This window comes from Taudactylus pleione, unplaced genomic scaffold, assembly GCF_031769625.1.
Source record: "Taudactylus pleione unplaced genomic scaffold, aTauple2 ptg000260l, whole genome shotgun sequence".
Classification (NCBI taxonomy): Eukaryota; Metazoa; Chordata; class Amphibia; order Anura; family Myobatrachidae; genus Taudactylus; species Taudactylus pleione.
Window position 1 is genome coordinate 104,008 of NW_028284662.1, and position 23,858 is coordinate 127,865.

Sequence of the window (23,858 nt, forward strand, 5' to 3'; positions counted from 1 at the left end):
GATGAAAGTTAACATTTGCTTTGTAGATGTGGATTACAGTACATTTCTGCTATATGAACCATATAATTCAATTTGTTTCCATATGTGATATCCTGAATACAGTTGTCAGGAAACCACCTAGATGATAGATAAGATTTTTACATAATAAAAGCTTCCATATGCGCTATTTCTTAACAATTATTATAATTACTGCCAGGATTATTTTAGGTGTGACATTACAAATATACAGATATAAATAAACTAACATCACTCATGTATCAAAGAAAAGGAAAATTAAACTCCAAAACATTTATATTAAACTCACATGGTTACACTCTTCAATCCGGTACAACTGGTCTGGAGTGCACTTCTCCAAAACTGGCTCTAGCACAGAATAAGGTACACCTCCTACTTCATAGATAGCTGGGGAAAAAGCGACATCAGCAGCTGTGACAGGCTGTTCTTATGTGACCAGACAGATCTAACTGACTAAATGTATATTCACGTATCCAGTGCTTTCTTGTAAAGCATTTCAAATAACAGGACTGTCTGACTCCTGGCTGCCTCATTCTGTACCACAATGCAGACAGTAACCAGTGGTTTTTCCTTTGGAACTATTTTTGCCATCAACAGCCAAGAATTTTCACTGACCTCTTGTGTATAAAAAGGCACAACAGTTTCAATATTGAAACCACCAGTGAACAATAGGTACACTTTAATTCAGAAATGGCCACACATTTATTCCTGATAACAAGAGGTACTTAATTGGCTGAAACACATATGATTTTAATGGACTAAAACCCCAGGAATTCTTCTACATTTAGTATGAAGGTACGCACGCCTGCAGTCAAATAGATGTAGATCGATCTGATGACTGAGAGGACATTAGCTATTCCTGCTAGAATGCAGAAACCACTGAGCACAAGTGAAGAAGGCCAATAAAAATAAAACCACTGAAAAAATAAAAACCCTATCTGAGTGAATATTATTACAGGTGCCTTTCTATCTATGTGAGCTAATGCCAGCACCTACTTCCCCAATCTCTAAGGATAACTATACAAAGTATGGTACTCACAGTCTATGTTATTAGCCAGGACACGGATACACTGCTCATATAGGGACATCATCTTGGGCAAGTAGGCAGTTTTAGATCCAGAATAGACCTGCATCTTAGAGTTTAATCTACGCCCAGTGAATCCGGCACCTTCTTCCTCTTCTTGAGATGACAACAGTGGAGCTAGGGTAAAATGAAGACTGGTTTCAAGAACACTGAACAACCATCACACAACAATCCTATTAACATTTGTTTACATATTTATGTTATTTTACCTTTCCTTTTGTGAGGTGAGAATGGAACAGCCTCGATGGAAGGAAGAGGCCGATAATTTGGCTGGATCATTGGCAAAGGTATATCAGGTAGAACAGGAACCTGGTCTATCTACGCAGTTAAAACAAAAGTGAAATACATGTTATTTGTATTCTCTACCATTTTCTTGAATCTACTGATTCATTCATGAAATATTAGCCATTAAGATAACTTTTATCATATAAAGGAGAAGTCATATTAAGTTCAGTTTTATCCGATTTTTTTTTGCAATTTTTTCAGGCCTCCTACTGGCAGCAGCAGCCACCACAACACCTATGAACATGGGTTCCTTGAGCTGTGTCTGTCAGCCTACAAAATGCCAAATAAAAATCCCAGGAACATAGGCCCTCATTCAGAGCCGCTCGTTAGCGGCAGTACGCTCGTTCCGAGCGATGTTTGCACATCTGCGCATGCGTACGGTTTTTAGTACGCATGCGCGAACCAGTCAGTGCGGCCGAAAATCGTTGGTACGCAATATAGCGAGGGCCTGCTATTTTGAGTGACAGAATGAGGCGTATGTGGGTGGTAACAGGGGAAGGTGCTTGAAAATGGGGAGTGGAGATCCGAACGCAGGCGTGCTTAAAGGTCAAAACGGGCGTTTTATGGGTGTGTATATTTAAAACAGCAGCGTCATTGTTCACGTCACTGGGTTATTTTATAGCCAGAACTGCTCGCAAATTTGTGGTAGCAAACACCAACCACAAGAATAGCGAGCAGTTCATACGCTGGTCGATGTACTCGATTAATCTAATAAATAGCGGACATGACGTAGGATGCGAGCGGCCAGGGGGCGTTTTTAACAAATAAACGAGCGTATGTTTTGCTCGCTCGTTCAGACTTAGAGGTGTGAACAGACTGCAATGTGCGTACGGATCATTTGAATAGCCACCCCTTGTTTTTAAACGAACGACCACAAATAGCGAACGGCTCTGAATCAGGCCCATAGCTCATCTGAGCAGGCAGATAACCACATAAGTTCCCAACCAGAACCTGACGAGGAAGGAGGTTCAGTTAATAATAAGGGGTAAATTTACTAAGATGGGAGTTCTATTAAGAAGTGATGTTGCCCATAGCAACCAATCAGATTCCAGGTATTATCTTCTAGAAGGTGCTAGATAAATGAGAAATAGAATCTGATTGGTTGTTGTGGGCAACATCACTTCTTAAATAGAACTCCCATCTTAGTAAATTTACCCCTAAGAGTTATGGAAGACTTATCATTGATAACTCTTTCTCTTCGAGGTCCATAGGGTCCACAGGGATACCATGGGGATAATGGGGCTGGAGTGATCCAGGCACCAAACAGTTAAAGCTTTCAGCTCCCAGGATGCCTCTGGTCCTCCTCCACATATACCCTGCCCCTGGCCACAGGCATTCAGTTTTGTAAACAAGTCCAAGGCAGGAGAAGGAAGAACAATCGTACACCAGAAACACTCTCATACAAGATGAGGGAATCCGTGACCGAAAGAAAAATTACCCAGTGCAGCCAGGTGCGTCAGGGTGGGTGCCCTGCAGATCCTATGGACCTCGAAGAAAAAGAGTTATCAATGGTAAGTCTACCATAACTCTTATTTTCTTCTTCAGGTTCCTTAGGGATCCACAGGGATACCATGGGGATGTCCCAAAGCAGTTCACCTAAGGGTGGGGACGCTCCTGAGCAGAAAGGAGAACTCGATGCCCAAAGAAAGCATCCAGAGAGGCAAAAGTCTCAAAGGCGGAAAACCTGAGAAAAGTGTGAACAGAAGACCACGTGGCTGCCTTGCACACTTGTTCAACAGAAGCACCACGACTAAACGCCAATGAGGCCCAAATAGACAGAGTAGAATGTGCTGTCACCATGTTGGGAACAAGGAGATCAGCCTGTGTGTATACCTGAGAGATAGTCATACGTAACCATCTAGCCAGAGTCTGTTTGTTAGCTGGCTATCCTCGTTTGTGAAAACCATACAACACAAAAAGAATATCTGATTTTCTAAAAGAGTTTGTACGCTCCACATAGATACGGAAAGCACAAACTACAACCAGGGAGGCTTCACCTACAGAAAGGTCTGAAGACTGAAAAGCTGGAACCACAATCTCTTCATTCACATGAAAACGGGACACTACCTTAGGAAGGTAACCCTCAGTTGTACGAAGAATAGCTTTATCCTGGTGAAAATCAAAAATGGGGAGTTGACAAGAGAGAACTGCCAAATCAGAGACTCTGCGTGCAGAAGAGATGGCAAGGAGAAAAAGGGTCTTCGCTGTCAACCATTTCAAATTTACAGAGTCCAGAGATTCAAATGGGGGAGCTTGTAGACCCTTGAGAACCAAAGACAAATTCCATGGTGCTACCGGTGGGACAAAAGGAGGCTAAACTCTAGGAACCCCCTAATTTTTTTTTTTAGATCTGGTATAGAAGCAATCTTTCTCTGGAACCAGACTGACGATGCAGAAACCTGCACTCTCAAAGTGGCCAGACGGAGAGCAAGGAAATAATCCAGCCTGGAAAAAAGCCAGTACCCGGTAAACCCTAAACACCTTAGGGTCATATTTTCTGTGGGAACACCATTGACCAAAACAATGCCAAATTCTGTAATAGATGCAGGCAGAGGAAGGCTTTCATGCACTAAGCATCGTTTGAATCACAGAGCTGAAGAAACCCTTGGCTCTTAAGAAAGAAGACTGTCTATGGATAGATTCCGTATGTCGGTGAACCAATGACGTCTGGGTCAAGCAGAAGCCACTGGCATTACAGTCCGCCTTCCTGCTTGAATTTCCTGAGAATCCTTGGGAGAAGGGAAATCGAAGGAAAGAGATACGTCATCTTGAAGTCCCAACTTACTGCCAGTGTGTCCATGAAGGCTGCTGAGGGGCCTCTGGTCCTGGGCCCGTACCTGGGGACCTTGTGGTTGTGACGTGCTGCCATGAGGTCTATGTCTGGTAGTCCCCATTTGATCACCAGGAGTTGAAAAACCCCCGGGTGAAGAGACCACTCTATGGCGTGTATGTCCTGATGACTAAGGAAGTCCGCTTCCCAATTGAGGACTCCAGAGATGAATATTGCCGAGACCGCCAGAAGATGATGTTCTGCCCAAATCAGAATATTTGTCACTTCTCTCATGGCTACATGACTTCGTGTGCCTTCTTGATGATTGAGATAGGCTACTGTGGTCGTGTTGTCGGACTGGATCCGGACCAGCCTGACCTGGAGCAGGTCCTGTGCTACAGTGAGTGCTTTGTGTAGTGCTCAAAGCTCCAGAATGTTTATGGGCAGATTATTTTCCTGATTCGTCCATCTTCCCTGAAAGGTGTGATGACCTGTCACTGTCCCCATCCGCGAAGACTGGCGTCCGTGGTGAGAAGCACCCAATTTGGAACAGAGAATGGACGACCTTTGTCCAGATGATCCTTTTGTATCCACCACGAGAGAAAAAGACGAACCTTTGGAGTGAAAAGGATCCTCTGGGACCTTATTAGATGATACTGTCCGTTCCAGCTGGAGTATCAATTTTTGCAGAGGCATGGAATAGAACTGAGCATATCCCACCATGTCGAAGGTGGATACAATCGACCCCAGGACCTGCATCTTTGATAGAATGGATACCCTTCGCTTGCATAGCAATTTGTGTATTCGCAATGATAGGACCACAATCTTGTCCTCCGGCAGAAATACCCTTTGCGCCTGAGAATCCAGAAGTGCCCCCAGATGTACCATCTGCTGTTTTGGAGAAAGAGAGGATTACTTCCAATTGATGATCCAGTCGTACCTCTGCAGGCAGGCAATGGTCAGTTGGAGATGGTGTTGTAAAACAGCTGAAGACTGTGCCAATATCAGAAGGTCGTCCAGATATGGTAGTATTCTGATTCCCTGATGCCTGAGGTAGGCCGTCATAACCGCCATTATTTTGGTAAAGACCCGAGGGGTCGTTGAAGGACCAAAGGGTAGTGCCTGAAATTGGTAATGTTGTTACAGGACAGCAAACTGTAGAAATTGTTGGTGGGATGGCGTAATAGGCACATGCATATATGTATCCTGAATGTCCTGAGAAACCATAAAATCCCCAGGCTCCATTGCCAAAATAATTTACCAAAGAGTTTCCATACGGAATTTGGGTACAAGGAAAAACATGTTGAGGGTTTTTAGATTTAGAATAGGGCGATGAGACCCATTCGGTTTCTGAATCAAAAATAGATTGGAATAATAACCCCTTCCTTGCTGAAACACAGGAACCGGGATTATCACCCCTGTCTGCAGCATGGAGTAAATGGCCTCCTGAAGAGCCAAAGCCTTGATCGCATCTGATGGGGATTTGTACAAAATAAACTTCTAGGGAGGATGCCTCCGGAAAGTGAGGGCATACCCCTGAGAGACCACTTCTCGGACCCAGGCGTCTGTTGTTGTTTGATGACAGTAATCCGCAAATTGAAGAAGTCGGCCTCCCACCCTGGGATCCCCCAGGTGGAGGCCCGCCCCATCAGGCAGAAGGTTTGTCCTCCGGCTTAGAAGCCAGACCTCTTAGTTTGTCGCCTGGTTGTCCTGCGAAAACTAGACTGCCTGGAAGAAGACTGGTCCTCAAAACATGATGCTTGGTAGGATATAGAGTACTATATACCTTACCCATGAGAGAGGTATACAGGGAGACTTACCCAAAACCTCCTGAGACCAACAGCTACAGCAGTGCACCAATAGTGGACTGTGAGCATCTCATATACACGAGGCGGGTAGAAGGAGCGACCCAGACGCGCGAAAACCTTGAAGGAACTGCGTCTGGGTTGAGAGAGGGGCTGCCGGGGGAGAGCCTACCTCCTCTAAGCTGCATCAAACAGTCGAGTACGCTGGCCTAATAGCAGCAGAAGAGTCTGCTGCCGATCCCCGGCATCAGACGATAAGGCCCCGGCGGTCTAGTAAGGACGAGGACGCTCCAGGCCCTCACTGCAGCGGCTTCAGGTGCGTCTCCGGGGCCGGAAGTAAGGACTGCCGCGTGCAATTCCCCGTAGGCGACAAATCGCCTTTACCTGACATCTCCGTGCGTCCGGTAGCAGTCCGGGCCTCAGGATCGCTGCTAGCAAGCTCTGCCATGACCTGCCAAAATCACCAGAGATGTTACTGGTGTTGCGGCCCGGCGGAGGTAGACGGAGTCGCAGTGCAAGCGTCTTAATTCAGACGCTCAGCACTGCTAACTCAAAAACATAGAAAATAAAATAAAAGCTTGGGACCCTGTTACAAGAGTGTGTCTGAATCCTGCCACACCAAACGAATAACTGAATGCCTGTCGCCAGGTCCGGGGTATATGTGGAGGAGGACCAAAGGCATCCTGGGAGCTGAAAGCTTTAACTGTTTGGTGCCTGAATCACTCCAACCACATTATCCCCATGGTATCCCTGTGGATCCCTATGGAACCTGAAGAAGAAATAAATGGTATAGGACAGTCCATCTTCTTCTGTCTCTCCTCAATCCAACCATACAAACACACCGGTAGCTGCACAGAAATGCAAGTCACCAATGGCTGCTTTACTAATGGTGGAGGCTAATGCTTTTGCCTTACAGAAGACACACAAGCTTTCCCCATCATAGGACACAATTTTTATTCCACAACCCTATGTATCAATTGTTACCCTAAACCCTTTAAGCCTGTAAACTCAATTGGGCAGTCCTTTATATTCTGCTTCATGTAATTGTATGTTCGTCTCTATATTTGTATCTCAATCTACAGAGATGCAAAATATGTTGCTGCTTAAATGAAGGATAATAATAATAATTTTGAGCAAGGAAAGTCCCTCAGCATTGATATTCCTACACAAAGTATGAAAGGGAACACGTTCATTTGTAAGGTTCCATATATGAAAGCCTATGTGAGTGTTGTATTGTCATCTTGGGCAATAACTACAGAGGAATGTGCCTCTAATAGTGATGATGATGATGATAATACAAACTTCTCTGGATCCAAAATATGTTTGTTAGTATTTTCTACATCAGTAACAAGTTCTATATGTCAGCAGCCATGGTACATTGTGTGTGATACGGTATAATGTATGTCTGACCTTGCTGGGAACGGCCGGGCTGGATTCCCTCTTGCTCTTTTTGTCAGGTGCTTGCTTAGATTTATGCTTGGAGGTCTCTCTGCTTTCTGATCTACTCTCGCTGTGTTTCTTGTGGCTCTTTTCAGGTATAATTACTGCTGGCTTTACAGATGGTTTCTTCTTTTTTTTCTGGGGTTGGTCATAGCTCAGATAGGATTCAAAAGACATAGTTGGCTTCTCGTACTCATCATCCAACTCAGGCAATGGAGGTGGAAGGGAGAGCTTGATGGATTTCTTATCATGTGTTCCGGGCTCAGTAGTATGTGTTTTGGTCTTGTTTTTATCCACTTTGTCTTTGGTTACCAACTCCTGATCTTTTTCTGATATTTTTCCTTTGTCTGCCAGCTGCATGTCCAAACCCATTCTATGCTTATCAGATTTTACTTTGTCCTGATATTTTGTTTTTTTAGAAACCAAAACATCATCCGTTTGTGTCTTGGTAACACTGTGCCTGTTCTTTTCCTTTTTCTGCATGTGCTCCCTGCCCTCTGGAGACGGCAGCTTCTCTCGGCTGCTTCCTGCATATGAGGGAAGGTCTTCGGTGGCCTTGCCTTGTTTCTCCTTTTTCTCCTTCTTTTTTTCTGGGTTAGGACTCTTGATCTCTGATCGATGCTTTTCCTTGTGAGAAGATTTCTCTTCTTTGTTTGGTTTGTGAAGGTTTCTGTCTCTGGATATAGTTGGTGGGCTATATGTGAGTTCAGGGGAATATCCTCTACCATTATCTTCTGAATCCTCATGATCTGAATACTGATTAAATGTATCTTCTTCTTTCCATGATTCACTATGTGGTCTGTACCTTTCATCACTTTCATCTTCATAATCTTCATCATATTCTACAGGTGATGGCGATCTTGGTTTCTTCCGGGAACTGCTTTTACTATGCTCACGCACCTCAGGTTCTGCAGTTCTACATAAGCAAGTTTAGAGGAAAGGAAATATAAGGAACCATGCCATGTGTATGTTAAGACACAGCTTGCATTTTTAATAAGATACCAGCATATTTTGCACCCCAAGGCCTTCTTACCTAGGAATCTCCTGAGGCACTAGTTTTTTCCACTGAGCAACCAAGTTCTTTGCCAGATCTCCGACCAGGTCATGCTTTCGCAGTCCATTAACCGTTTTGCCAACCCCAGTCTCCTACATAAAGTAACAGACAAGACTCAGGTTAAAATACCAGCTACACTCATGCTTTTAATATTTGCAAAGAAACATAAAAGGCCATTCCTAAAATTCAGCTTTCAGGGTTTAGCAATTGCTCTGTAAAATTAACATAGACAGCAGAGTAATTAACCTACCACTAATTATGCGTTTACATGATCTCAAGCAACGTGCAATACACATTGTATCATCTAAAAAATTAATCATAATTAACTTACCACCAAAATATCAACAGTAATTGGTAATTCAGATAATCGCTTCAAAGTCTTCAGAAGCTGCAGCACAGAACAGAGGGAATTGTAAGCGTTGTGTTAAGAACATAGATCATTGTAATGAATATTCTGGTGGCGATTCTGACACTGCTTGCTAAATATATAAACAAAAATGTGGTGGCAGAAAGAGAAACAGGCGCCAGTTTACGTGATTTCCAAGCATGAAGACTGAAGATTATGCTAATGACATGAGGATGGGCAGGGAAATGTAACCACACACATTTGCAAAAAAATATAACTATTCAGAGGATGGAATATATATAGGTAAATCATCTTGTCATATACTAATCAAGATATTGTGAATAATATATATTATTACATAATTTGACTTGCATAGTGATAAAACATAGTTATACTGTTTCATTTTATTAGAATGTTCATGATAGCAAATAAGATTTATCTGTAAATAGTGAAGAATCGTCCTGGAAAATCACAATTCACATTCTAAGCCAAGTGGTTATTGCCAAATAAAAAAATTGCCTTTATTCTAAAGTGCACAATTCATCTGATCACAGATAACCTTGTGTGAGGGAACACAGGCACAGGAGAAGCCTTGAAACAGCATTGTCTCTCTTGACCCCCTTGGCTATATTTTGTTCAAACTAGCAATGAACACAAAGGTTCCATTTTTACCCTATTCAATACAGAACTGCAAAAGGTGGAACTTGGAGGACAGGACACCAACAGCAAAGCTTTTCATTCCCCCTATACCCTGCCCACAGCCTGTGGGCAACTCAGTTTTGTTGGTGTCCGGCAGGAGCTGGGTCACCATTTTAATAGTGGAGCTGCTTTAAGCAGCCCAAGCTTATTTTTTTTTTATTTAATTTTATTTCTATTTATTTTACTAACTGAACAGTCCTTTGGACGTCTGCACTGCTACTCCATTACCCCTCCACGGCGCCATGACACCAGACCTCGACTAGGTACTCGCGGTGTGGCTCTGAGGAAGACTAGCTAGCAGGCTCCCTGGACCCCAGACTGCAGCCCGAAATCCAGGGTACAGGTAAGGCGGATCCCCGCTTCCGGGGATCCGTGTCTTTGCGCAGTCTTGCCTCCGGTCTCAGGAGATAGACCGGAGGCGCTGATGTGGACACTGGTTAGACCTGGACACCACTAGACCACCGGAGCATATATATCACTGGCGCAGGGCATACATTACAGGCCAGGGACCTGGTGATTAATGTCAGCAAGGGAAGAAGGCGTGATCCCTGCAGCCCCTCCCCCAGCATAGGGCGCCATTACACTGCGGTCTTGCTGCTTCCCAGAGCTTCTACTCCCTTACACTCCGGCCCCTCTGAGACTCACTGCAGCCATTTTCGGCAAGCAGTTCTCAGGGAACGCTGGGTCCAGTCTCCCTCTCCCAAGGGCCAGGTTATACAGCGCTATATCCTACCAGCCACTGCAGTCTGTGTAGTTGATTTTTAGTGCCCACTGCAGTTATATTGTATTTTCTGCATTTGTACGTGTCTTGTGCTAGCGCTGATCTCTATTTTCTATACTTTCAAGTTATGCCTATCCCTTTATTCTACTATAACCCTGGCATACTAAGGTATAGGGGGTTCATTGTACCTCACATCTCCATATATTTGTGAGGGCTATCACATACTATATAGCACGTTTGCACACTACACGGTGCCATAATACACATTTATCTGGGTTGCTCACTGCACTGTGTCAAATTGTGTATTTTATTATTCTTGTGGCTATGGCTGGCAGAGGAAAGAAAAACAAGCAGGCTGCTGCTGCTCCTACTCTGGTGTCTTATAAGTCCTGCTCAGCGGGCTTAGCCCCAGAGGACCTCATTCAGGATGGTCTTTGTGCAACTTGTTATACCGCCCATCAGCCCTAGTGTCCTCTCCTCAGGACCCACCTTGGGCTACCTTTTCACAGGTGCTGGCAAAAATTGCGGACCACTTAGCGGTCCCCGTGGTAGCTCCTCCCTATGATATGGCCACAGCAGGTGCTCCCTGCAAATCCTTGGCCTCCCCCATGGGTAGACATACTTTCTATCTCAGTACAGAGTTTGGCAAATACCTCTACAGCTTTTCAGCAACTGCTGCAAAAAGAGAGACCTTTATCAAGTAAACCTACTGAGCGGGTTGTGTTATCTTCCCAGTCCACCCAGTTATCAGAGTCTGATGTATCATCTGGGGAGGCAGAAGATGCAGACCTCTCTCACTGACTCCCCCTTGGGTGGAGCCCCCCTCTAAATTGAATATACCTGCACTGGTGAGAGCTGTGAAATCTATTCTGAAAATAGAAGAGGCAGAACCCGCTCCTAAGGCAAAACAGCCACTTTTTAAATGAAAAAAGGTAGTTATACCAGAGTTTCCTCACTCTGACCAGCTATCTGATCACATGAGCGAGCCATGGAATATGCCCAGTAAAAGATTTCAGCTGCCTAAATGTTTAAGTTCCTTTTACCCTCTTCCAGCTACTGATTGCACTAAACTGGAAGTTCACCCAGTAGTGGATTCCCATGTAACACGTCTGGTCAAGAATGCTACCTTACCTATCCATACTGCAACTTCCTTGAAGGAGACTACGGATAGAAGGATGGAAGCTTGTCTAAAATCTATATAGTCTCTTACAGGAGCTATTACTCGTCCTGCTAGGGCTACGGCATGGGTGGCAAAAGCCATTGAGAGTTGGGCAGAGGCCCTAGAAGAGACATTTCCCCCTGATGCCTCGATGGAACAGCTGTCCTACATATCTCACATTAGAGATGCAGCCTCCTATTTAGGTGAAGTAGCTATGGATACGACTCTCCTAGCCTCCAAGGCATCTGCCACTTCTGTAGAGGCCCGCCATATTGTTTGGCTCCACTCATGTAAGGCAGATTCGGACTCTAAAAGGGCTCTGGAGTCTCTGCCTTAGGGCATATCTGGGGATATTCTGCTTGGACCAGAATTGGACAAGATTGTGACCACCTTGGCTGCTTCCAAGACGGCCTTCCTGCCCTCTGCATATACGTCGAAGCCTCGAATGTCATCCTTTCGGTCCTTTCGTCCTCAAGGAAAAGTTAAAGGTCAGTCCTTTCCACGGCATCAGGCATAGACCAAGGCCTCCAAGCCTAGGACCAAACAGACCTGGGCTACTAGACGCCCACCTACCAAATCTGAGGACAAGCCTTCAGCCTGACTGGGCAGGCATCTCCCTGGGGGCCCCCAGGGTGGGAGGCCGACTTCTTCAACTCGCCCAGTTCTGCCGTCAGACCACATCAGACGCCTGGGTAAGAGAAGTGGTCTCCCATGGATATGCCCCACCCCCACCCCCTCCCCAGCACTTTTGCACATGACCTCTGTCAGACTCAAGCAAGGCCCTGCTGCTCCAAAAAGCCATTCAGTCATTACTGATTTCAGGAGTAATAACTCCGGTCCCTTCCTCACAACGAGGCAAGGGCTATTATCCTGCCCTATTCTTAGTTCAGAAGCCCAATGGGTCTCATTGGCCTATCCTCAACCTCAAATCTCTGAACAAATATCTCAGGGTGCCCAGGTTTCGAATGGAAACCCTCCACTCTATCATCCTAGCTATGGAGACTGGGGATTTTATGGTGTCTCTGGTCATTCGAGATGCTTAACTACATGTACCTATAGCGCATTCTCATCAACAATATCTCCGGTCTGCTATACTACAGCAACATTACCAATTTCAGGCTCTGCCGTTTGGCCTCTCAATGGCCCCTCTGGTCTTTACCAAGATCATGGTATTTATGGTGGCCTATCTTCATCGTCTATCGATCAGACTACTCCCATACTTGGATGATTTCTAGCTGTTGGCCAGCTCCCCAGAAATTCTTCACCACCATCTGCAGGTAACCATTGCCTTTCTGCAAACGCACGGTTGGCTGATCAACTGGAAAAGTCTTCCCTGACACCGTCTCAAAGAATGGTACAGTTGGGAGCCATCCTGGGTTCTATGGTGTCCACCTTCGACATGGTGTGCTTCTCTCAGTTTCACTCCAGGTCCCTACAATACCTGACCCTCTCCAGGTGGAACGGGCTATCCCATCTGTTCAAATTTCAAACGGCTGGCCTCCCCCGGAAGTTTGCCTGTCCTAGCCTGGTGGCTACAGACATCGCATTTAGACAAGGGTCGCCCTTTTAGGATCCCTGACGAAGCTTTCCTCACCACGGATGCAAGCCACCGAGGGTGACCGGCCAGCACTGCTTCCAGGGCCGCTGGACCCCAATCAAGGCAGTTTTGCAAATCAACGTCCTGGAACTTCGAGCCATCTACAGAGCTCTCACTCTGGCTCAGAATATTCTTCAGGGCAGGCCAGTACAAGTCTAGTCCAACAACGTCACGGCAGTGGCCTACCTCAATAACCAAGGAGGCACTCGAAGTCGGACAGCAATGGCAGAAGTGTCCCACATTCTCACATGGACTGAACGCCATCTCCCAGCCATCTCCGCAGTATTCATCCCAGGAATTCTCAATTGGGAAGCGGATTTCCTCAGCCGTTACGACGTGCATGCAGGAGAGTGGTCTCTACATCCAGAAGTATTTCAGCTCCTGGTGCACAAATGGGGCCTGCCAGATGGGAATCGGTATGATTTCCCGGCTGCCGCATGGCCGGGAGTTCAAATCCCGTCAGCGGTAGGCCGACAAAACAGCAGAGCCCGGCAGCAGAAGCCCGACAGCGCTGGAAATCCCGAACGTGGTAAGGTAAGTATCTACTAATCTAACCTAACCCTCCTTAGGGGTGCCTAACCCTAATCTCCCCTCTAAGTGCCTAACCCTAACCCCCCACCTTCCCCGCTGCCTAAACCTAAGTCTCCCCCAGGTGCTCTAAACCTAACCCTCCACCCCGCGGCTGTCCGCTCGCGGCGCCCGGCATCCACTCGATCAGGATGCCGGGCGCCGGTCTCTCGGCGTCGGGGAAATGAATGGCGTCTAGATACAGACGCCGGTCATTTATCCCACGGCGGGATAAAGCAGTCGGGATTCCGGCAGCCGGCTTCCCGATTGTATACCGCCAGATGTGCATCTCTAGGCCTCAAGACATTACCACAAACCTTTTCCTTGTTCTGCAGTCTTTTGTTTTGTGTTTTATATTTGTTGGGGGGGGGGGGATGGGTCAAACTGTCTCAGTTTATGTACGTTGTAAGGCACTGCAGACACCTTATGGCGCCATATTAAAAAAAGGATATCTGTGATCAAGCAGGGAGTCATCAGGCGCTCCTTTCACTTCTATTCAATCCTATTATGTCTGGCCTGGGAAATTCAATCGCAATAGCCTAAATACAGGTTGAGTCTCCCATATCCAAAATGCTTGGGACCAGGGGTATTTTGGATAATGGAATATTCCGTATTTTGGAATATTTGCATATCATAATGAAATATCTTGAGAATGGGACCCCAATATACACACAGAATGCATTTATGTGTTATATACACCTTATACACACAGTGTGAAGGTTATTTTATACAATATTTTTAATAATTTGTGCCTTAGACAAAGATTGTGTACACTGACCCATCAAAAATCAAAGGTTTCGTTATCTCAGTCATGCCAAAATTATTCCGTATTTTGGAATATTTGGATATGGGAGACTCAACCCGTAGCTGAATTCTAGTCCACTGAGTTTTCCAATGGGAGTTGTTCTCATTGTTTTAGTGATTTTTTTTTTTTTATTTCCAGCAAATTAGAAAATCTGTCTTGAATTTAAAGTAGATCTGATTTAGATGTCTAACTGGATAACACATTTTTTATCTTTGTAATAAAAGAAAACAATCTGGCTTGGAAATCCCTCTAGTTTACAAAAGAACAACAATTCCCTTTGGATTAAAGTAGTTTTGGATTTCACATTGGATTACAAATTAAGGACATCTTCTTTGGATAAAAAAAATGGAAGAATGTATTTTTGTAACGTGCTACGAAGTATGCTGGGTCTATATAAATAATTGTTAATAATAATAATAATAATAATGAGGATGATGATAATAGATTAAACCTGCTAGAATTCCCATTGGATCAAGCTGTAGTTTTACAAATTTGTTTTGTGTTTATTTGCTTTTTTTTTTTTTAAACTATATTTGTATAGTGGTCTTCAGAACGGGTTGGGTATGAAATACCGGCGGCTGAGTAGCCTCCGGTTCATATCTTTACAGCGGCATGTCGAAAGCTGAAAAACCCGCCATGGAGTCGTAAGTATATTAACCCTAACCTTCTCTTAGTGGTGCCTAACCCTAACATCCCCCCGATGGTGCCTAACCCTCCTGGGGGGGTGCCTAAGCCTAACTCTCTCTCCCCCGGCCCCGGTGGTGTCTAACCCTCCCCCCCCAAGCGGTTATCACCTAATATGTCCCTGCTAACCTTCGTTCGGGATGCCGGCTGTCGGGATATCAATGTTGGGCTAAAGGATAGGCGTCGGGATTTCAACGCCTATCTTTATTCCCCAGTCTGGCTTTTGACATCGGTCCAAAGATAGGCGTCAGGATTTCAACACCTATCTTTAATCCCCAGTCGGGCTTTCGACGGCCGGCATCCTAGCCGTCGGTAAATTGACTACATCCCCTTCAGAGCCCCTTATCACTATATTGGAACAAATAAAGCATTAAATCTGCCACTCAAAGGATGCCAATGTTCCTCACTACCTTAAAATCTACAGCCCAGTGGTGCAGGGAAGAGTCGCAGAGCTTTTCTGCATGAGTGCTGGTAGTATCTTGTGGAACGCATTTGTGTGCATAATACCTCGCTATCACCAATATATAGGTTCCAGTCCCAAGCTAACCAGCCAGTTTCTGGTACCCCTATAACAGGAAGGACCCATGTTAACAAAGGGTACCAGCCTAGACTGCCTAGCAAGGGACCGAATGCTCATTGTCAGCACTGGGGCTAGTTAAAGAATTTGGGAGAGGGAGTGTGCCATCTGATTTTTTTTTCCTGTTTTTACTAGCAGAGCTTATCCAATTTATTGCAGTAGTTTCTACACATTGGAAATATCAATGAAATTAATAGGATAGGAAAATAAATTAAAAAAAAGCTCTGTCACTCTTGTGTTTTGGATGCATTAGCAGCTGCATGTTAGCAGCAGGACATTCTAACCATGGTTATACTGCATGTAAACCACATATCGGAAGCATGCACAAGCTCCTAGAGGTAGTGCTCACTCTAGGTCCAGGGTGCTGATCAGTGAGGAGGGCATATTTAAATTTTGAAGGACAGAATTTTAAGCATTATGTATCACTACAACATATGTAGCGATACATCACATATAAAATTTTGCCCTTCAAAATTTACATATGTCCTCCTCACTGATCAGCACCTTGCACCTAGAGTGAGCACTAGAGGATGAAGTTAGAGAACTACAAATGATGCAGAGTCATGCGTAAACCAAACGCATCTCAACTTTTAACTGAAGAGGTGTGACTGGGAGTTGTCACATAGGCTAAGGTTAGTGCGGGCATGTCAATAGAACTGTTGAGTTGTGTGTACGAGTAAATACTCCTATTTTCAAATGAATTTGTTGCACCTAGTATAGGTCTGGAGTGTTTGCGCCCTAATAATGATGACGGCTAAGAAACAAAGCATACAGAAAGGAGCAGTCCAGTCGCAGAGATGAGTACAACTTGGGATACCGGAAAATATACACATTCCGTGCACACAATGCAGAAGCATATATGGCCAACTTTACATTAGCAATTACCTTTTTTACACAATGAAACACCAGCTGATAACTGGCCTTCCTGTGCAAAAAGTGTAATTCGCAGTATTGAAATGTTTGTTTTTATTTTCTACAACGTGCTAGAATCTAATTCAATGACTCACAGCCTCATCGTGTGTTGCCCCAAATCCCTCTGTACTTTATGCACTGTCATTATGCCGCACTTCTACCACAGACCCAGGTCTTATTTAATAAGAGCTGAGGTATCAGGTGGAGCTCAGCAGATCATAAACCAGAGACTATGGCCAAACATGATTATGATTCCTACTCACTCTCAATGTCAGTTCCCATAACATATGTGACCAGAAATGCTTCTTCATCAAATACATAGGACTCAGTAAGAGCAAAAGGTTGAGAAATGGACACCTCTCTGCAGAATTGTGTTTGTCTTTGTTTCAGCCTTAAACCTAACTTTCAAAAGCTGGTGGAAACTTTGGTCACATTACATTGTCAGTTTGTTGTAGCTTTTAACAGCTATTTATCTTACATTACAATGGGAGGGGTGATTCAATTAGAAGAGAGAATGTAGCTCCCAGAAAAATGACAGCAGATTTAGGTTTGCACCCTCCTGACATACAAGCAGAAATCCATGCTAACTAGTGCTTCATGACTAGTCGCTGTGTTACTGCATGCAGTAACAGCATCATGCCCAACACTTAGGTTGGAAAATGCAGTTTACTGCACCTAAAGCTGGGTACACACAGACAATGTTGTTTCCAAATCGGAACGACATATTGGCCGCATCGCTCGGTGTGTACAGCCAATATGCGTGGACGCATTTGTTATCGTCTGGTGGGCTGTGCTGCACGTCCAACCGGACTATATCACATGCGGCCCCGTTGCAGGTAATGATGGGCGAAATGAGGGATCGCTGAGTCGTTCTTTGCCGCGTTCTAATGTGTACCCGAGGTACGATATGTTGGCCCATCATATTGTACTGGTACAAAACGCTCAGTGTACCCAGCTTAAGCGCCAAGCATTAGTCGCGGTAAGCAGCATCTTCCAATTGAATAGCTCTGGGCTGTCATCTCAGGAGATAAATCCCCTCACTTCTAGTTGAATTCCCCCCAATGAGTGCGGATTGTTACAGATTGTTCTCTTGCTTTAAATAAATATAGTTTTAACGTAGGATAATGTGCAGCCTTGAAGTTGATCAGATTACCCTTCACTGACCTAAATAGCTTCTTTGGGATACAGCATCTTTTTTTTTTGCAGTTACCTGTGCAGTTATTTTACTGACTTTCAATTGGTTATCTTCTACTAAAGCTACCGTCTCTCTTTCCAGAGGCCAGAAAAGCATACAATCATAATGTAAGTTAATTGAAGTCCTGAGTTCAGGACATACAGAAAGCAGGGTTATACTGTACACGGTAGACAAAATAAATGCATACAAAGGGTAGGAAGGCCCCCCGCTCATGAGAGAGCTTACATTCTAACTTGAAAAGGCATAGTGAGTCAAAAGGAGCGAGTGTGGCTCGGAGTGAAGATTGGAACAGTTGTGTGTAGTATAGCTGTAGCTCTAATAAAGATTAGAAGACTGGAGAAGAGACAGAACCAAAACAGGAGCAGGTTCAATTTAAGCAAATGGTGTCCATGTTCTGCCGTCTTCTCTTGTTCCAGCTATACCCCACCAGAAGTAGTTGCACATAAATGGAAGTGACCAATGGCTGCTTTAGTATTAGCAGATGACAATTCCTCAAAATAGCCACAGACTGTTCAAGAAACAGCAGCTACAATTGTTATTCCTCTACCCTGTGTATCCCATATTCCCTAAATCCCATAGCTTGAAAGCCCATTAGGGCAGGCCCATTTTTACCTTCAGTTTCACATCACCATATGGAATTTGTGTCATACTCCCCTTAAAGAACATAATACACTGGAGTTTTAAAAATAATAGCTATCCTTAGGTGATACCTAGCTATCTGTACAAGGCTTTTTTTTCTTCTTTAAAGCAAGCACGATCCTAAACAAAAAATAGCAACTTTTTTTGTAGTGTTAGAAAAATATGAGATATGGTAAGAACTTACCCTTGTTATCTCTATTTCTACGAAGTCCATAGGGTTCCACAGGATACCTTGGGGTATAGGTGTGAAGTCAGTCGCAGGGCACCAAAGAGTTAAGCTTTCAGCCTCCCAGGATGCACTAGGTCCCCCTCCTATACCCCGCCCCCGGGCCAAGGCACCTCAGTTAGTTACCAAGCCATAGGCCGGAGGAGGAGAAGGAAGAGAGAGGACAAAGATCTGGACACATACAAGAATCACATTCTCACCAGAGGGAGACGGAAAACCGGTGACCAGAGCAAAGCCCATCTGCAGCACAGGTGCGACAGGGCGGGAGTCCTGTGGAACCCTATGGACTTCGTAGAAATAGAGATAACAAGGGTAAGTTCTTACCATATCTCATATTTTCTACTTCAGGGTCCATAGGGTATCCACAGGATACCTTGGGGATGTCCCAAAGCAGTATCCTTTAAGGGTGGGGACGCTCCTGTGCAGAAAGGAGAATCCGCCGCCCGAAGGAAGCATCCTGAGAGGCGAAGGTGTCAAACCTGTAATACCTCACGAAGGTATGGACAGAAGACCACGTAGCAGCCTTGCAGATCTGAACTGCCGAGGCACCACGTCGAGCTGCCCACGAAGGACCCACAGACCTAGTGGAATGAGCCTTCAGAGAAGGAGGGACCGGTAGGCCTTCATGAAGATAAGCTTCAGAAATAGCCATACGGATCCAGGCTGCCAAAGTTTGCTTTGAAGCAGGCCAACCCTTTTTACGGAAGCCAAAGAGGACAAACAAAGCGTCCGACTTCCTAAACGAAGAAGTGCGGTCAACATAAGTCCTTAAGGCCCGCACAACATCCAAAGAGGCCTCACCCACGGAAAGACCCGGTGAGTTAAAGGCCGGAACAACTATTTCCTCGTTAATATGAAACTGGGAAACAACTTTGGGAAGAAACTCGGGCCGAGTGCGGAGCACTGCCCTGTTCCCATAAAAAACCAAGAAAGGGGGTCTACAAGAAAGAGCCCCTAACTCAGAAACACGTCTGGCCGAAGCAATGGCCAGAAGGAAAACAGTCTTAGCTGTTAGCCATTTAAGATCCACTGAGCCCAGTGGTTCAAACGGCGGTCCTTGGAGAGCCCTCAGGACCACAGCCAAATCCCAAGGCGCCACAGGTGGAACAAAGGGCGGCTGAATGCGGAGAACACCCTGCATAAAGGTGCGCACATCCGGGATTGTAGCAATCCTACGGTGAAACCAGACAGATAGGGCCGAAACCTGTACCTTCAAAGAAGCAAGGCGAAGCCCATGATCTAGTCCCGCTTGCAGGAAGGCGAGAATCCGAGACAGACGAAACTCCCGCGGTGCATAACCTCTCGGTCGACACCACTGGAAGAACGTATGCCACACGCGATGGTATATCCTCGCGGAAGACGGTTTCCGAGCTCGTAACATGGTACGCACCACAGAGCTGGAAAACCCCCGGGACCTCAGCATGGCCGTCTCAACAGCCACGCCGTCAAAGGACAGCCGAGTCAGGTCCGGGTGAAGGCAAGGACCCTGAGACAGAAGGTCCGGTCGTAGCGGCAACCGCAGAGGAATGTCCACGGACAGACCCTGAAGGTCTGAGAACCAGTGCCGTCTGGGCCACGCGGGAGCTATCAACAGGAGCGTCCCTCCTTCCTGTTTGAATTTCCGGATTACCCGTGGAAGAAGGGAGACCGGAGGGAACAGGTATGCGAACCGGAACGTCCACCGGACGGACAGAGCATCCACCAGAGACGCCCCTTCGTCTCTTGTGCGAGACCCGTACACCGGCAACTTGTTGTTGTGCCGGGACGCCATGAGGTCGATTTCTGGAAGACCCCACCTGTCCACCAGTAGTTGAAAAACGTCCGGGTGCAGGGACCATTCCCCCGGATGAACGTCCTGGCGACTTAGAAAGTCCGCCTCCCAATTGAGCACTCCCGGGATGAAGACCGCTGATATGGCCGGAAGATTGCGCTCCGCCCAAACCAGGATCCGAGAGACCTCTACGAGAGCCGCCCGACTGCGAGTTCCTCCTTGCTGTTTATGTAGGCCACGGTGGTAGCATTGTCCGACTGGACCTGCACCGGGCGACCCTGGAGAAACCGCTGTGCCTGCTGGAGAGCATTGAAGACCGCACGGAGTTCCAAGATATTTATTGGAAGCTCCGCTTCTGTCGGCGTCCACCTGCCCTGGAACAAGTGTGGACCCGAAACTGCTCCCCAGCCCCGAAGACTGGCGTCCGTTGTCAACAGGACCCAATTTGGAACCCAGAACGGACGTCCCTTGTTGAGGTGGGTCGTCTGTAACCACCACGTAAGGGACAGGCGAACCTCCTGGGTGAGCACAATCGTCTGGAACTTCAGAGACTGAGTCAGCCCGTTCCACTTGGACAGGATCAGGTGCTGCAGAGGTCTGGAGTGAAACTGGGCGTATTCCACCATGTCGAACACCGACACCATGGAGCCCAGTAACCTCATCGCCGAGTGTAAGGACACCCGGCGGCTGTGCAGACAACTGCCCACCCTTGACTGTAAAGCAGAGATCTTGTCCTCCGTCACGAAGATCCTTTGCTGTCCCGAGTCCAATAAGGCTCCAAGATGCAGAATCCTCCGAGACGGGATTAGAGTGGACTTCTGCCAGTTGATTAGCCAGCCGTGCCGTTGCAGCAGTGCAATGGTCAGGTCCAAGTGGCGTAACAGGAGCTCTGGAGATCCTGCCACCAATAACAGGTCGTCCAAATACGGCAACATGCGGACTCCCTGCAGCCGCAGAGAAGCCGCCATGACCGCCATCACCTTGGTGAAAACACGTGGTGCTGTTGCCAGGCCAAAAGGTAACGCCCGAAACTGGAAGTGGTCGCTGCTGATTGCAAACCTGAGGAACTGTTGGTGGCGCCAAAGAATAGGGACATGCAGGTAAGCGTCCTGTATGTCCAATGACACCAAGTAGTCCCCAGGTTCCAGCGCCAGAATGATGGACCGTAGGGTCTCCATCCGAAACTTCGGGACCCGCAAAGACTTGTTGAGTGCTTTGAGGTTGAGAATCGGACGATATGACCCATTGGGTTTCTGTACCAAAAATAGATTTGAATAGAAACCCTGGCCCCTCTGGGAGAATGGAACCGCCACTATAACTCCAGCCTGGAGCATAGTGTGCAATACCTTCCGCAGCTCCGTAGCCTTGTTCCGGTCTGATGGGAGACCCGTGGTGAAGAAGCGAGCCGGGGGTCTGTGCCGGAAGGAGAGGGCGTATCCGTGGGAAACCACCTCCAGAACCCAAGTGTCTGTCGTAGTGGTCGACCAACACTGGGCGAACTGTAGCAGGCGGCCTCCCACCCTGGGATCCCCCAAAGGGAGGCCCGGACCGTCAGGCCGCAGGCTTGTCATCTGGCTTGGGGGCCGGACGTCTGGTACTCCATGCCTGCTTCCGGGGCTTGACCGATTTCTTAGGGCCAGCCTGTCGAGGAAACGACTGTGGTTTGGGCCTGCCCTGGGCCCTAGATGACCGAAAGGACGATGGTCCCGAACCAGAAGGAGCAGCGGCCGACGGGAGACAGGCAGATTTGGCTGCCGCCAGCGTGGCCACAATCTTATCCAGATCCGGACCGAAGAGAACTTCTCCGGTAAACGGCAACGCTTCCAGACCTTTCTTGGAATCTGCGTCCGCCTTCCAGGATCGCAGCCACAAGGTGCGACGAGCAGCTACCGCTGCTGAAGAAATTCTAGACACCAGAGTACTAATGTCTAGAGCCGCCTCGTTGATGTAGGTGGCCGAATCACGGAGATTGCCAATCAACTCCGCCTGATCGGCCGGACAGTCGGATTCAAAAGAAGCCTCTAATGAATCCGCCCAGCGCTCCATCGCTCTGGCAACCCAGCAAATGGCCATAGCCGGCCGTGCTGCCCCCCCTGCAAGGGAATAAGCGGACTTCAGGCAGATTTCTACCTTGCGGTCCGTAGCATCCTTAAGGGAGGACATGGATGGCATCGGCAATGTGGCACTACGGACAAGACGGGTCACGTGAGAATCCACCTGTGGAGGGGATTCCCACTTCGCAAAATAATTATCCGCGAACGGATAAGCCACCGCCAGGCGTCTCTGCGGCTGGTATCTTTTGCCAGGTTGTTTCCACGCCTCCTCTAAATGGTCCACCAACTGACCCGAAAGAGGAAAGACTGTGGCATCGCCCTTCACATCTTTGAAAAAGGCATACTTAGATTTAGCCGCTGGGGGAACTTCGTCCTCAATCACCAAGGCTGTGCGGACCGCCCGAATAAGTCCAGGAATATATACTTTGGACTTAGCATCAGCGTCCTTAGTATGGAGAGGTTCCTGATCGTAAGGATCTAGAATCTCCCCATCATCAGACGTCCCTTCGTCATCCTCATAAGGAGCGGACAGAGACGCCACCGGCCTTTTATGAGACCGCATCACAGACTCCCCTTGCAACACATCCGACAAGTGCTGTACAGAACTCGTCAGGGAGTTAACCCACGCTGGCTCCTGAGAACCCGGGAGCGGGGAAATAGGGAGACTGTGGGGTACCACCAATTGTCGTGGGAACCCCTGCATGGGTGACGACACCACAGACTGCTGGGACAAACCCATCAGAGTAAACGCGGGCTGCGGAGCTAACTGGCCCACTAAAGCTGTTAACGCCTGAGCGAAACAAGCCCAGGGCGGCTCCTGTACCGGTGCTGTAACCGTAATAGGCCGCGCCATGGACAAACACTGCCGGCAAAGGCCCTCCGCGCTACCCTCCCCCTCCGCTAACGGTACTTTGCACGTGGTACACTGTAGCCGGAGGGGAAAATCACTTTCAGACATGATGGCACCACGTATGTGACCTCTCTCACCAATTAAGTATTAAATAGGCGAGAGACCACCCTGCAGCACCGCACCGCAAGGGCTTTAGCAGAAAGAACAGGGACAGTAATAAAGCTGACAGTTTAGAGAAGAAAAGATTACAGGCAGCAGCGCTAGCACAGTCACATACAATGCAGAAAAATAACAATTCCTGCACTAACAGCGCTGATCACTCAACTACACAGACACAGGGCCTGGTAGGACACAGCGCTGCATACACAGACCTGACCACAGCGGAGGAGAGGTATGCGGGGGGACCCAGACCACGATGCTTCCGTCCAGCGCTTCCAGCAGCGTTCACCATGCGTTCTGGAGAAGATGGCCGCCGAGGAGCAGAGAGGAGGCTGGCCTGGGGGAGGAGCGCTGCCACAGGACCAGTCGGCAGCATGCAGAGAGGGCTGTGTGCAGCGGGGGAGGCGCCGGCTGTGAGACAGGGAAGGCGCGCTCCCCTGGCAT

The 23,858-nt window shown here is 47.1% G+C and overlaps 1 protein-coding gene across 2 annotated transcripts in view; it reads right to left on the bottom strand.

Annotated features, from left to right (window-relative positions):
• The window catches only part of ELOA (elongin A), a 44,732-nt gene that overhangs the window by 19,484 nt on the left and 1,390 nt on the right, over positions 1 to 23,858 (bottom strand). For both annotated transcript variants that reach the window (XM_088481012.1, XM_088481011.1), the window contains exons 2-7: positions 8,785 to 8,841; positions 8,433 to 8,545; positions 7,370 to 8,315; positions 1,309 to 1,417; positions 1,055 to 1,216; positions 305 to 402 (exon numbers count right to left, since the gene is read on the bottom strand). In XM_088481012.1, the coding sequence (XP_088337138.1) occupies positions 305 to 402; positions 1,055 to 1,216; positions 1,309 to 1,417; positions 7,370 to 8,315; positions 8,433 to 8,545; positions 8,785 to 8,841 (1,485 nt within the window). The remainder of the gene's footprint in view (positions 1 to 304; positions 403 to 1,054; positions 1,217 to 1,308; positions 1,418 to 7,369; positions 8,316 to 8,432; positions 8,546 to 8,784; positions 8,842 to 23,858) is intronic.